Source organism: Schistocerca americana, chromosome X (genome assembly GCF_021461395.2).
Source record: "Schistocerca americana isolate TAMUIC-IGC-003095 chromosome X, iqSchAmer2.1, whole genome shotgun sequence".
Classification (NCBI taxonomy): Eukaryota; Metazoa; Arthropoda; class Insecta; order Orthoptera; family Acrididae; genus Schistocerca; species Schistocerca americana.
Genome location: NC_060130.1, coordinates 533043367 through 533058181, shown reverse-complemented (window position 1 = coordinate 533058181; position 14815 = coordinate 533043367). Strand labels below are relative to the sequence as shown.

Sequence of the window (14815 nt, the reverse complement as noted above, 5' to 3'; positions counted from 1 at the left end):
TTCATAAAATGGCATTTGTCTTATACTGCTAAGGCTATTGATTATTTATTTATCTGTAGAATGTTCCCTGTTGAGAATCTGAAATATATGGTGATCCAAAGTTAGTGTTCAATTTTAACTACTTGACTTTGTTACTACTAAAAGGATTGTAATTTACAACATATATCTTCAAAATTCAACTATTGAGGATACGTAGCTAGTTTACGAACTCTCGAGGTAAGAGGCAACGCAATTCTTCATAGGTAAGTTTCAGTGCTGTATTTCTACGCTTCAGATTGGGTGAAAATATGGAGACAGTGAGAAATGGATGCTTCAACACAAAGGAAGATGCTAGATTGCGCTGCCGTATTTTATAACAAGCGGCACAGTACAGTGTCCCAATATGTTGAGAGCCAGTCGTGTGGAAGTGTTCTGTGTAATATGGTGTATTTTAGCAGAGCTACGTGAATTCGAATGTGGGCAAATTGTTGTTACTCAATAGGTGCTTCCATAACCAGGGGAGTCGAAGAGGTCGGTGTTTAAAGAATCACTGTATTGAAGATTTATACCGCATACAAGGAAATCAGAAAAATCCGTTAAGTTAAAACAGGCACCAATCACTATATCTAAATACTGAGCCACTGTGATCTACTATCAAGACACACGTGTGTGTGAGATCCTTATCCATCTCCATAACCTTTAGCTGAACCTACTTCACAGGAAGAATGGGAGAAAATTGTCTTTAAAACCATGAAGGATCTGTATTCATCCATTTTGAAACAGGAAGCTGTTTCCAGAGCCAGCAGGCTTCCTGCACCATATTAGGCAGTGTAATGTTCTATTTTTTGTTTTCCCATATTTTATCCAGTCCCTACACACCATTGACTCGTAGGTTCCTGTAGATACGGCTTACCACTGAAATTGTTAAACTGAAAGAAGCGGCAGACCTGAATTGTACATAAATACTATTTTATATTGAAGTTGGAAACAAACAGGTACAGTATGTGGAATTCACCTGCCGCAGAATGAAATGCATATTCGTCTCCAGTATTAACGATAATTCATTAATATGGGGCTAGTGTATGCCCTAAGATTTAAATAAGTACGATGATCTGAGCACCAGGCTATAGACAGACAAATATGATAGCGTGTGCATAAATTTCTCGAAGGTGGTCTGTGGAAGGCATGTACATCGATGAAAACACTGGAAATTAGTATAATCAACCTAACAAAAACCACACAATGCATTACTGAGAAAAAGAATAAGCATTGGTCTGAGAATAAAGCAAAATATTCCCAAAGCATCTTGCATTGTTAAAACTATACGTTGAGGGATTGAAAGTTCTTGTTCATAGCGTTAATGAGCTTGTCATTGCAACGCAACAGATATCTGCAGAATCAAAATCCCTGACTCATCACATCTGTAATACAAAAACTGGCCAAATGACGTGTCTAGTGAGAATTAAATGAGACTATTATTGAAACAGTTGAGCCCATATACTTCGCTTCTGTGTATTCATTACCGAGATACAGCATACTGTGGATAAATGTACACCAGACCAAACTCTCCTGATAAATAAGAAACAGATAAAATACACAAGCAGCACCAAACACTATAAATAGCAAAATTTGTGTATTACAGTTACGCATGTTGTCTCACGGAAAGAAAACTTCACTCAGTTCTCAATGACAATAGTACCAATCATTAAAACTTTCTAAGAAATGTCGTACAGGTAAAATACTGAAATTGTACACACATTTCTTTGAGCTACGTTTTTAAAATTACTTCCTACACGCTGCAGAAACTTCTTTCCCCCGTCTCCCAGTACTCAATGCTTAAAAATGAGTAATTTATCCATTAATTATACAAATTAACAAGTATAAAATACACGTAACAATCCTTCGTAAGTTTGTAACTAATGCAGTATCGCATTTTTATAAAAATTTTAAAAAGTATGTTGTCGAAAGTGTGAAACTCTTGTTCCGGAAACGAATTTACAGGATCTAAATAAACATTACCAGAGGCTGACTGGCTGACCATATAGGTACTACAAGCAGACCTCCGTGGTACTGTTAGAAGTTACTAGGCAGAATTCTTAGTATGCCTTTGAGCCTGAAACTGTCGACTTGAACACGGGGAATATCCGTCTTTGGAGGACGACTGCGGTGGAGTAGACTAAATGCACTTAAGATAATGCAGAGGAAGTTTACAGGAACCTGTCCCTAGGACACTTGGAAACGAAACGAAACAATGCCGATCACAACGTTTCTGTATGAATTTTGTCAATTAAGTGGTAACTAGTGCAAGCGACGAGTTTGTAACACCAAACCACTGCTTGGAGAAATACACAAATGACACTATAGGGGCAAAGAATAGGGGCAAGAAAATGCTGATAAAGCTACCCAAGCAAGATACTTAAATTTTGATCGGCTTTGAATATGTTGCAATGTAGTGTAAGATAATAAAGATGTGCCTATAAGGCCGTGAAGAGTGAAAGCACCCTCTTGGAAAAAGTTTGTTTCCGAATGAATACTGTTGAAACGATATCAGATACTTCAAATACGTTCTGTCGTTTATATGCATTACAACGGAGCATTCAGATTTGTCCAAAAAGTATTTTGTTACATCCTGCGTGCTTGGTGCGCAAAATGAGTGCACTCAGCGTATTTTACCCCAACATTTCTACACCACCTCATTGTTGTATAGCTAAAATAATGTTAAAACGTAAAAAATTTCAAATGAAAATAAATCTGAATCTTACAGCTAGACAACAAAATATAGCAGATGTAAAAAAACATTCAATAAAAGATTAAAAGAATCATTAAAAATATAGAAGTTACGTATCGGGTGATCAGTCAGTATAAATTTGAGAACTTAATAAACAACGGAATTATGTGGATAGAGGTAAAAATTGACACACATGCTTGGAATGACATGGGGTTTTATTAGAACAAAAACAAAGTTCAGAAAATGTCCGACAGATGGCGCTGGACAGCAAAACGTCAGTGACTGGGCATGGCAATCGTGTATAAAAGGAGCTGTAATGAGAGGAGGATCAGATGCGCCAGCAGTCGCAGCATGTTGACGTTACCTGAAAAGGCGCTTTCAGTGAAGCTGTATTATCAGAATGGGGAATTTGCTAGTTCAGCGTTACGATCCTATCGCCATATGAAGGGGATTCGAACGGGTAAAGGTCCGTTAACAAATGCAGCTGTGGCGAGAGTGATTTCGAAGTTCGAAGCCAAGGCTTGTTTAGACGATAGAGCCCGTAGTGGCCGACCGAGCACACGGCGTAATGCTGCGGAGACAGTTCAGGAAGAAATGGATACTGTAGCGGGTTCGTCTATGCACGGGGAAGTCAGCGCTCGTGCAGTCGCACGTCGCACCGGCATTCCATACACTACTGTTTGGTTTGCCCTCCGATGCTATCCGTAGAAAATCCATCGGCATAATGAACTGTTACCTGGCGATTTAGTGAAGCAGAGGGCATTTGCGGTGTGGGCGTTTCAGAAGATGGCGGAAGATGACGATTGGTTGAATAACGTTGTGGACCGACGAGGCTCATTTCACGCTCAGAGGGTCTGTCAACGTCCACAACTGCAGAATTTGGGCTACAGAAAATCCTAAAACTGTCGTGGAAACACTATTGCACGACGAGAAAGTCACGGTAGGGGTTGGATTTACATCTACCGTCATCGGGCCTTTTTTTCTTCTAGGAAATGCGTGATTCTGGTTTTCTAACTGCTACCGTGACGGGTGAGAGGTACGGCGATATGTTACAGAATCGCATCATCCCCAGCCTCGCTGGTAAACACCTGCTGGAACGTAAGATGTTGATGCAGGATGGCGCTCCACCCCATATTGCTAGACGCGTGAAAGATTTCTTGCGCGCGTCGTTTGGTGATGATCGTGTGCTCAGCCGCCATTTTCGTCATGCTTGGCCTCCCAGGTCCCAAGACCTCAGTCCGTGCGATTATTGGCTTTGGGGTTACCTGAAGTCGCAAGTGTATCGTGATCAACCGACATCTCTAGGGATGCCGACAGAAAACATCCGACGCCAATGCCTCACCATAACTCCGGACGTGCTTTACAGTGCTGTTCACAACATTCCTCGACTACAGCTATTGTTGAGGAATGATGGACATATTGAGCACTTCCTGTAAAGAACATGATCTTTGCTTAGTCTTACTTCATGCTAATTATTGCTATCATGATCAGATGAAGCGCCATGTGTCGGACATTTTTGAACTTCGGTATTTTTTGGTTCTAATAAAACTCCATGTCATTCCTCGCATGTCAATTTGTACCTCTCTATCTATATTATTCCGTGATTTATTGAGTTTTCAAATTCATACTGACTGTTTGATCACCCATATAGCATATTTATCTGGAAAATACACTCCTGGAAATGGAAAAAAGAACACATTGACACCGGTGTGTCACACCCACCATACTTGCTCCGGACACTGCGAGAGGGCTGTACAAGCAATGATCACACGCACGGCACAGCGGACACACCAGGAACCGCGGTGTTGGCCGTCGGATGGCGCTAGCTGCGCAGCATTTGTACACCGCCGCCGTCAGTGTCAGCCAGTTTGCCGTGGCATACGGTGCTCCATCGCAGCCTTTAACACTGGTAGCATGCCGCGACAGCGTGGACGTGAACCGTATGTGCAGTTGACGGACTTCGAGCGAGGGCGTATAGTGGGCATGCGGGAGGCCGGGTGGACGTACCGCCGAATTGCTCAACACGTGGGGCGTGAGGTCTCCACAGTACATCGATGTTGTCGCCAGTGGTCGGCGGAAGGTGCACGTGCCCGTCGACCTGGGACCGGACCGCAGCGGCGCACGGATGCACGCCAAGACCGTAGGATCCTACGCAGTGCCGTAGGGGACCGCACCGCCACTTCCCAGCAAATTAGGGACACTGTTGCTCCTGGGGTATCGGCGAGGACCATTCGCAACCGTCTCCACGAAGCTGGGCTACGGTCCCGCACACCGTTAGGCCGTCTTCCGCTCACGCCCCAACATCGTGCAGCCCGCCTCCAGTGGTGTCGCGACAGGCGTGAATGGAGGGACGAATGGAGACGTGTCGTCTTCAGCTATGAGAGTCGCTTCTGCCTTGGTGCCAATGATGGTCGTATGCGTGTTTGGCGCCGTGCAGGTGAGCGCCACAATCAGGACTGCATACGACCGAGGCACACAGGGCCAACACCCGGCATCATGGTGTGGGGAGCGATCTCCTACACTGGCCGTACACCACTGGTGATAGTCGAGGGGACACTGAATAGTGCACGGTACATCCAAACCGTCATCGAACCCATCGTTCTACCATTCCTAGACCGGCAAGGGAACTTGCTGTTCCAACAGGACAATGCACGTCCGCATGTATCCCGTGCCACCCAACGTGCTCTAGAAGGTGTAAGTCAACTACCCTGGCCAGCAAGATTTCCGGATCTGTCCCCCATTGAGCATGTTTGGGACTGGATGAAGCGTCGTCTCGCGGTCTACACGTCCAGCACGAACGCTGGTCCAACTGAGGCGCCAGGTGGAAATGGCATGGCAAGCCGTTCCACAGGACTACATCCAGCATTTCTACGATCGTCTCCATGGGAGAATAGCAGCCTGCATTGCTGCGAAAGGTGGATATACACTGTACTAGTGCCGACATTGTGCATGCTCTGTTGCCTGTGTCTATGTGCTTGTGGTTCTGTCAGTGTGATCATGTGATGTATCTGACCCCAGGAATGTGTCAATAAAGTTTCCCCTTCCTGGGACAATGAATTGACGGTGTTCTTATTTCAATTTCCAGGAGTGTACTTACTAAACAACTCAGCATGACAAACGGCGTCCATGTGGACATATTTCTGGCTTTTTACTGACAAATGCGTGTTTGGAATATCACTTCACATAACGCTGAATCTGGTATTAACGATGTTTCTGCCTATGTGCGTGAGTGTAAGTAAAGTACTTCAGCTTTCGGAGGAGAACGTTGGAGATTGAAATTTCGTGAACAGATCACACAACTAAAAACGCCCTTGTTTTAACGATTTTCATTCCAACTATCTTGTCATATCCGTGATGCTCCGCCCTATTTCACCATACTAATAAACTCAATGTTCTCCTTCCTTACTTTCTGGTAAGGATCCCATGTAGCATAGCAGTACTCCAGTAGACGCTGAACAAGGGTAGTGTGGGCTCTCTCTTTAGTAAACCAGTTGCATCTTCTAAGTGGTCAACCAATAAAACGTAGTATTAGATTTGCCTTCCTTGCGACATCATCATGACCATTTCAATTTGAGTTGCTCGTAATTCTAATTTCTAGGCATGTATTTGAATTGTCAGCCTTTAGATTTGCCTGATGCATCGTGTAACGGAAATTTAACGGATTCCTTTCAAAATCAAGTTGGTGACCTAGCACTTGCCATTTTTCGCACAATACAGATATCTTGTCTTAATCATTTTGCACTTGTTTTTGATCTTCTGCTGACTTTACTACATAATAAATCACAGCATCAGCTCCAAACAATCTGAAGATAGTCTCTTAAGCTCTTCTGTCACTCCACCCACCAGATTCCTCCAGAAACACGTTACGATCAAAATTTTCACCTTCCCTTTTCATGTGCTTCTGGCCATTAGATCCCATTTGGGAGATGGAAGTTCGCGTAAACTGTTTCGCAATTCTATCTTCATTGCATTTGGTCCGCTCTGCCACAGCAGTCACCCAGTGAGGGACATTTCCGATGTTAAAATGGACAGCTTAGGTCTCAAAGGCATACAAAGACATCTGCCTATTAACAGCTAACCATCAGCCCCAAGATCTGCTTGTAATGGCGGTATGCACCCGATGTTTTTGCTGAAACTCTAAAACCATCAAAATGAACTTGCTGTAGATCAGGACCAGGAGATGACGTACATTTCCCCTGGGAACACCAGACATCACTTCAGTTTTACTCAATGACTTTCCGTCAGTACGAATAGTGACCTTTGACAGGAAATTAAACAGCACTATCTCGACTTATTCCCAACGCTCGAACAGAACTGTGTACAGAATTTTCTTGCGCTCCTGTTCTTTATCCCCCCCACAGTTAAGTCAATGGTTCATTCGTATAAATCTACAGACAGTGGTTTGGCATCTTTTGATGGCTTTTATTTCCTGTAAAGTTAAGACACTGACATGTGTGTTTGTGTGTATACACGCACGTACGCGCATATACTCCACATCTTTGGTTAGTGCCACCTCCACGTCCTCTATCACGAATGGTTCTTGGCAAGATGGAATAGTATGGACCTTCTCATCTGTCAAACTCTTAAGCGTTCATTCTATGACATAAAAAGACAAGTACTCATACAAAATATACACAGATGAGATCTGAAATGAAATCTTTGTCACGCAATATCTTCCTTATAAATTTTCTAAGTAAGCTCCTGAAATCTAAAACTACTTACAAATATCGATCAGGGATATATTCCTATATACACTGAAGAGCCAAAGAAACTTGTACATCTGCCTAATATCATGTAGGGCCCCCTCGGGCACGCAGAAGTGCCGCAACACGACGTGGCATGGACTCTACTAACGTCTGAAGTAGTTGTGGAGGGAACCGACACCATGAATCCTGCAGGGCTGTCCATAAATCCGTAAGAGTACAAGGGGGGTGGAGATCTCTTCTGAACAGCACGTTGCAGGTCCTCCCAGATACGCACAGTATGTTCATGTCTGGGGAGTTTGGTGGCCACCGGAAGTTTTTAAACTTGCAGTGATTCTGGTGCTGCAGTGTAGCACTGTTCTGCTGGAATTGCCCAAGTCCGTCGGAATGCAAAATGGACATGAATGGATGCAGGTGATCAGAAAGGACGCTTAAGTACATGTAACCTGTCACTCGTGTCTAGACGTATCAGTGGTCCCATAACACTCTAACTGCACACGCCCTCACATTAGAGCCTCCACGAGCTTGAACAATCCCCTGCTGACACGCAGGATCCATGGATTCATGAGGTTGTCTCAAAACCCATACACGCCCATCCGATCGATACGATTTGAAACGAGACACGTCCGACTAGGAAACATGTTTCCAGTCATCAACAGCCCAAAGTCTGTGTATATGAGCCCAGGCGAGGCGTAGAGCTTCGTGATCTACAATCATAAAGGGTACACCAGTGGGCATCTAGCTCCGAAAGCACATATCGATGGTGTTTCGTCGGATGGTTTGCGCGTTGACGTTTGTTGATGGCCCAGCAATTTGCAGAAGGGCTGCACTTCTGTCACTCTGAATGTTCCCTTCAGTCGTCGTTGGTCCCATTCTTGCAGGATTTTATTATTTTTTTTTTTTTTTTCGGCCACAGCACTGTCGGAGATTTGATGTTTTGCCGGATTCGTGATATTCATGATACACGCGTGAAACTGTCGTAGAGGAAAATCCCCACTTCATTGGAGATGGTATCTCATCGCTCGTGCGCCGACTAAAACACCACGTACAAACTCACTTAAATCTTGATAACCTGTCATTGCAGCAGCAGTAACCGGTCTAACAATTGCGCCAGACACTTATATTACGTAGGCGTTGCCGACGGCAGCGCCGTATTCTGCCTGTTTACATATATCCACATTTGAATACGCATGCCTATGTGATTCTTTTGCACATCAGTGTATTTCTCCCTTTATAAGAGAATTTCTGACTCTTCGTATTACAACAAATTACAACTATGTGCTATGTTTTGACCTCATTTAGTCCAGTGTACAGATGGAAGAACTGAAAGGCATAAGTTTTCTATGCATAAGGAGTCTGGGACTGTGTATGAGTTCTGACCCACGACACATTACGCTCCTTTCGTGGCCTTTCCCATCAAGAATTCGCGAACTCCATCAATTCTTTCCTGTACAGGCTGCTGTTATGTAGTGGATGATCATAATATTATCTCCAAATAACTGGTCAGCATTCTGTGCTACAATGGACCACTTCATTAAGTCATCTTTAAACTTTGAGCATGTGCATTACTCTCATGTTATGACTCTCGGACACAAGAATATGAAAGTTGGTCAACGACTGTTTCATGTATCTCTCTCTGATGTTCAATAGCGGGTACCTTATCGAAGACAGGCTCACATTCATACCTGCCTTTTATAGTCCTCCCATTCAACGTGAAGCAAATACTGCCTGATAAAATAAGTGAAACGTCGAGGAGGAGAGGAGGAAATGAATTGAAACTTCAAAACTTGGGAAGGTATGTGATACTATTCCATTGACAAGATAGTCAAATATATAAAGAATTTGTCAATATGAGCCCACTTATCAGTATGGCATTAAAGACCCTCTGGCCTTGATACATGCAGCGATTTGCTTGGGAAGGGTTTCAAGCATCCTTTGCACTCTCTCCTGAGGCCAGTTGACTTTCAACGGATATAGCAGCTACTTTATATCCTCCATAATGGCAGTGTGACACGGTTGACGCCCAAACTAGTTTCATGTATCTTCTATTGGGGATCTTGCTGACCATAGGAGTACCTCAACATTACGCAGACATTTCATACACACACAGGGAGAAACTGTACTCTGGTACTGTCGCATGAGGACTCAGGGTGTCAACACTCTATTGTTGTGCTGTCAGTTCCCTCACTCAGTACTGACTGTGACCTGAAGGTGTATGTGATGTTTCTCCACACCATGACTCCAGGAGTAGCACTGCCCACTGCCATGTCGCTCCAACACCTGGAAAATGGGACCTCCTCAGGCTGCCGCCACACTCGCATACTATGGTCATTTGGGGCAGTGCAGAATCTCAATTCATTACACAGAACACAATGGGACCTATTCATCAGTTCAAGCTTCATGGTCAACACACCACTTCAAAACATCTGTTTCTGTCGTGGTGTTAACGGCAGCTTATGCATGGGGCTCTAATTCCCTACTCTGGTTGCTGCTAACTGCCGTCCAGTGGTGCAAGATAATACAGGATGTTGCAGGGAGTCCATTGCGTGTTCTTGGATTCCAAGTGCACATGTGAAGGAGTTAAGATGGTCTTGGTGCACAATAGGGCGATCTTTCCTTGTGGTGATCAGATGTGATCGACTGGAGAATTGACAAGTACTCCTACCCTTACTTTCCCTCATCAGGCCATTGTCACATAGGAATGCCCAATAAGTCTGGATATTGCAAGATCATAGTAGATGGTCTCATGGAGACCCACAATGATGCCCATATCAAACTCTGTAATGTGCCGATAATGCTGTGTCACACAATTACCAGGTATATTCGTGTCTCTCACGGCGATAACCTCTTAAGTCCCATTTGAGAGGACGACTGATTTGGATCCACATCCAATCATCCAGATTTAGGTTGTCCATGATTTCCCTAAATTAACCCAGGCTAATGCTGGGAAGGCTTCTTTGAAAGGGCACCGGCGATTTTCTTCTCCATGCTTACAATAATCAGAGCTTGTGCTCCGTCTCTGACCTCTGTCTACTGGACATTAAACTCTGATCTTTATCCCTTCATTTTTTCAACATCTGAAGCTATTCACTTGCATTATATACCAGTGTGACCCAAGCTGGGGTCGTATTATTGTCAGGAAGTCGAGCGAAGAGTGGGTGTGAATTTAATACCTTATTTTTTGGGCCATAAAAAATTAGATAACTTTAGTTGCTACCCATGTACGAGGCTAGGAGGGTAGTAACCTTCAAGCAAATTTTCATCCGTCACCCCCGTTTTCTTTTACCAGTAACAAGCGTACCATTATGAAGTATTAATGCGATAATAAGGGACAAAATATATGAGCGTGAAACCATGAACTCACCCATACATGACGAATGAAAAGAAAATCGAAAAATACTTGTGTTTCCAAATTTTCATAACAAAATTAAGGGTGCGTCTTATCGTCTTAAAGTTCTCTGCCTTGTGGTCTGAAAAATATACGAGGGTCACTCCAAAAGAAGTGCACACTCTTCTGTAAAAATAGTTTTCATTCTGCATGTGTGAAAGTTTTACAGTGTGGAAGTACATCCTTCCCGCTTGTCTTCAAACTTAGTTCAACCTGTGCTCCCGTGAGTGGCGCCATCACAACATGTCTTCAAGGTGGCTGCTACTCTTGACGTTCGTCAGAAGCAACGTGCTGTCATAGAATTTCTGTGCTGTGAAAACGAGAAATGGGAAACATCCACAAGAGGTTGAAAAAGGTGTATGAAGATGCTGCTGACAATCGCAGCACAGTTAGTCGGTGGGCAAGCAGGTTACGAGATGAAAGCGGGCACGGCAATATTGAGGATTGTCCTCGCAGCGGCAGGCCTCATACTGCACACACTCCAGACAATGTGCAGAGTGTTAACGAATTGGTGACTGCTGACAGATGCATCACAGTGAACAAATTGTCACGCTGCGTTGGGATAGGGGAAGGAAGTGTTTGCAGAATACTGAAAGTGTTGGCGTTAAAAAAGGTTTGTGCCAGGTGGGTTCCCAGGATGTTGACAGTGGCTCACAAAGAAACAAGAAAAACGGTATGCAGCGAACTTTTGGAACAGTACAAGAATGGTGGAGATGAATTCATTGGAAGAATTGTGACAGGTGATGAAACATGGCTCCATCATTTTTCACCAGAGATGAAGAGGCAATCAATGGAGTGGCATCATGCAAATTCAACCAAGGAAAAAATAATTCAAAACCACACCTTCTGCTGGAAAAGTTATGGCTATGGTGTTTTTCAGTTCCGAAGGACTCTTGTTTGTGGACGTCATGCCAAGTGGAACCACCATAAATTCTGATGCATATGTGACAACACTGAAGAAAGTTCAAGCTAGACTGAGTCGCATTCGACCACATCGGAAAAAGCAGGATGTTTTGCTGTTGCACGACAATGCACGGCCACATGTCAGTCAACAAACCATATAAGCGATCACAAAACTCGGATGGACAACACTGAAACATCCGCCTTACAGTCCTGACCTGGCTCCATGTGACTATCATCTCTTTGGGAAACTGAAAGACTCTCTTCATCGAACAAGGTTTGAAGATGAGGACTCCCTTGTGCACGCTGCCAAACAGTGGCTCCAACAGGTTGGTCCAGAATTTTACTGTGCGGGTGTACAGGCGCTGTTTCCAAGATGGCGTAAGGCAGTTGAGAGGGGTGGAAATTATGTGGAGAAATGAAAATATTGTTCCTAAAGGATGCATCTACACCCTAAAACTTTCAAACATGTAGAATAACAGGTGGATTTTAAAGAAAGTGTGCATTTCTTTTGGAGTGACCCTCGTAGTTAAAATATTGTTCTTAACCAATTATTTACGCATATGTAGCTACTGCAATAACGCAGTTTTTTCATCATAATACTGTTGAGCTATTCTCAGCAGATTAGGACAGACAGAACACATGATCAGTAAATATCAGGCAGGCTTCCGCCCACATCGATCCTGCGCACAACAATCTGGAACCAGAAGATGATACTGCAACACCGTCAGTCGAACTGCACAGTAGTCGGCTTCATAGATTTCTAGAAAGCATACGACTCCATTCGTCGCACCAGTCTGTTCAATACACTTCGTGAATATGGCGTAGATAATAAAACTACTTCATTATTTGAGCAGATTTTAACATACACAACCGCAAAAGTAAAACTCATGGAAGAAGTTTCTGAACCTTTTTATTTGTTGCAGAGACAACCCTACAAAGGAAATGGAAGAGCTTACAGGCCAGTTACACCAGAAAGTAATTAAGACAAAAGACCGAAAAAAGGTATGTTTGTGCAGCAACTGGTAGGAAGAAGTAAACCTCCTTCGATTGGATGCGATTCTTAACAACTGACTGTAAGCGCACTATCTCTAGTACTGAGAATGATGATTAGCAATATTTCCTTTGCAGATTCTCTCTTATCTATTTGCACCAAGGATTTTGCAGTATTTCCACTAGAATTATTGCCCAATAATTCCAAAACATCAAGTTTTCTAATTAAACCATCATTGAAGCATAAAATAGCATCATAACCCCAAATTTGAGGTTTGTAAGCTGATCAAATACAGTTTTCAGTAACTGGTTCCAAATGACAGAATTTACACATTCATTTAAATTTTGGGTTTTCCAATGAAGACATTTCTTCATCAAGGTATCTTTACAAAGGTCTGTAAATATGGGTTTAATTTCATTCATTACTGAAGCAGGTAAAGAATGTTCGTGGTCATATCGGGAATACAGAAGTGTCCGATTCCACCCATCTCCTTTGACCCATGATGCCACCAATATGGCGGAAGCGACCATTCTCAACGTCTCCAATATGGCGCCTATGACGTCATTACATAAACATGACAACAAACACCTCCCTTTAAAAATATAATCAAACTAACGGGACCAGCACTTGGAAATTGGGGGTATTTGGGTGGGCACAAAGTAAATATAAACACATACACACAATATGATCCCAAACCATACAAAATGACGACATGAAAACGCCACAAAATTCCCAAATTCCGCTACACTTACAATATCGGCCACTTCCCTTCACCTTCACAGCTCAACCGCAACTGTCGATACCACAAAACCAACATCTAAAACAAGAAAAATTGGAATCACATTTTTCCCTTCACCTATATAGGTAAATAACATCCCACAATACCAAAACAAACATACCTATGATGACAAATTGGAATCGGTCACTTACACACACACACACACACACACACACACACACACACACACAAAGAAAAACACAACCAAAACAAACCCCCAACTCGCATATTCCACTTTCATGCGCCGCATTTCACTATCTCCGCCACAAGCCCAAAACGTTGCAGAATCTTCATGACGGACAACATGTCGTCCACCATTTCAGCCTACAGACGTGCACAATTAAACTTAGAAGTCATATCCATACCTAACAAAAGAAGCTACAAATTGAATTAGAAGACTTACTGCAAGACAAACAGCAAACGAATAACATCAAACGACACCGCAATATCGTAAACACAACGGAAACTTAATTCTTAACTCACTGAAACTAATTTCCGTTCTTCTACAACAGTCACAACCGATAAACGCACACTTCAAGCACCGACACCCAAATGAACCCAATATACCACATAACATGCGGATCATACACGCACACACCACTAGACGACACCACCAACTGCAACAAGATGACGTCTACAAACACAACACACTTATAGACTAAACTCCGCACTGTCATGACATCACACACAACACCCTTACATCATAGGACAAAGCCGATGGGTTGGATCGGGTGCCTCCATTGACCATCATACCTGGCTCTTCTCCTGTATGTGCACCAAGTGTCAGGATCATTAGGGCAAAGACCGTGCACTGGATTTTCATTTGTGTAAAGCTTATGGAAAAGATAGCCCATATAGCTTTTCTCATGTTTTCTAAATTCCCTACGTTTATCCTTATGGCCAAGCCATAATAATTCCGTAATCTATCTATTTCAAGATTTGTCAGCTGACCTTTACCACCTGTCTCCTTACCACCTTCCGATACTATTTTTTATTTTTCTTTCAATAATCTTCTCAACCTGGACCTCATTCTCTTCTGGACATGCCCAATAAACTTTAATTTAGAAATTGTGACATTAGAACCATAGGGTTTTTCTGCACACACCCAGTCACAAGCCTTGCTGTCACCATCCCCTAAATACTGTGTGTATCTGACACCTCTGTTTGCCACTGAACGATTAAAAATCCTGAGAACTCCTGCTACTTTCATCCCACCACTTGGAACAGTATTAATTCATCTAACAGTTATGTTCATGCTCTTTCTCAGTTCCACTGCCACAAGTTTTACAGCACTTATTTGGAATCTATACATCAATTACCTTGCCGGTATCAAATGATGTAGCTG

General features: G+C 43.1%; 1 protein-coding gene across 1 annotated transcript in view; it reads left to right on the top strand.

The window, feature by feature from the left end:
* Nucleotides 1–14815, top strand: part of LOC124556127 (aquaporin AQPAe.a-like) — an 86626-nt gene that overhangs the window by 58411 nt on the left and 13400 nt on the right. The window contains exon 5 of the mRNA XM_047130144.1: nucleotides 12625–12676. Within this exon, the coding sequence (XP_046986100.1) occupies nucleotides 12625–12676 (52 nt within the window). The remainder of the gene's footprint in view (nucleotides 1–12624; nucleotides 12677–14815) is intronic.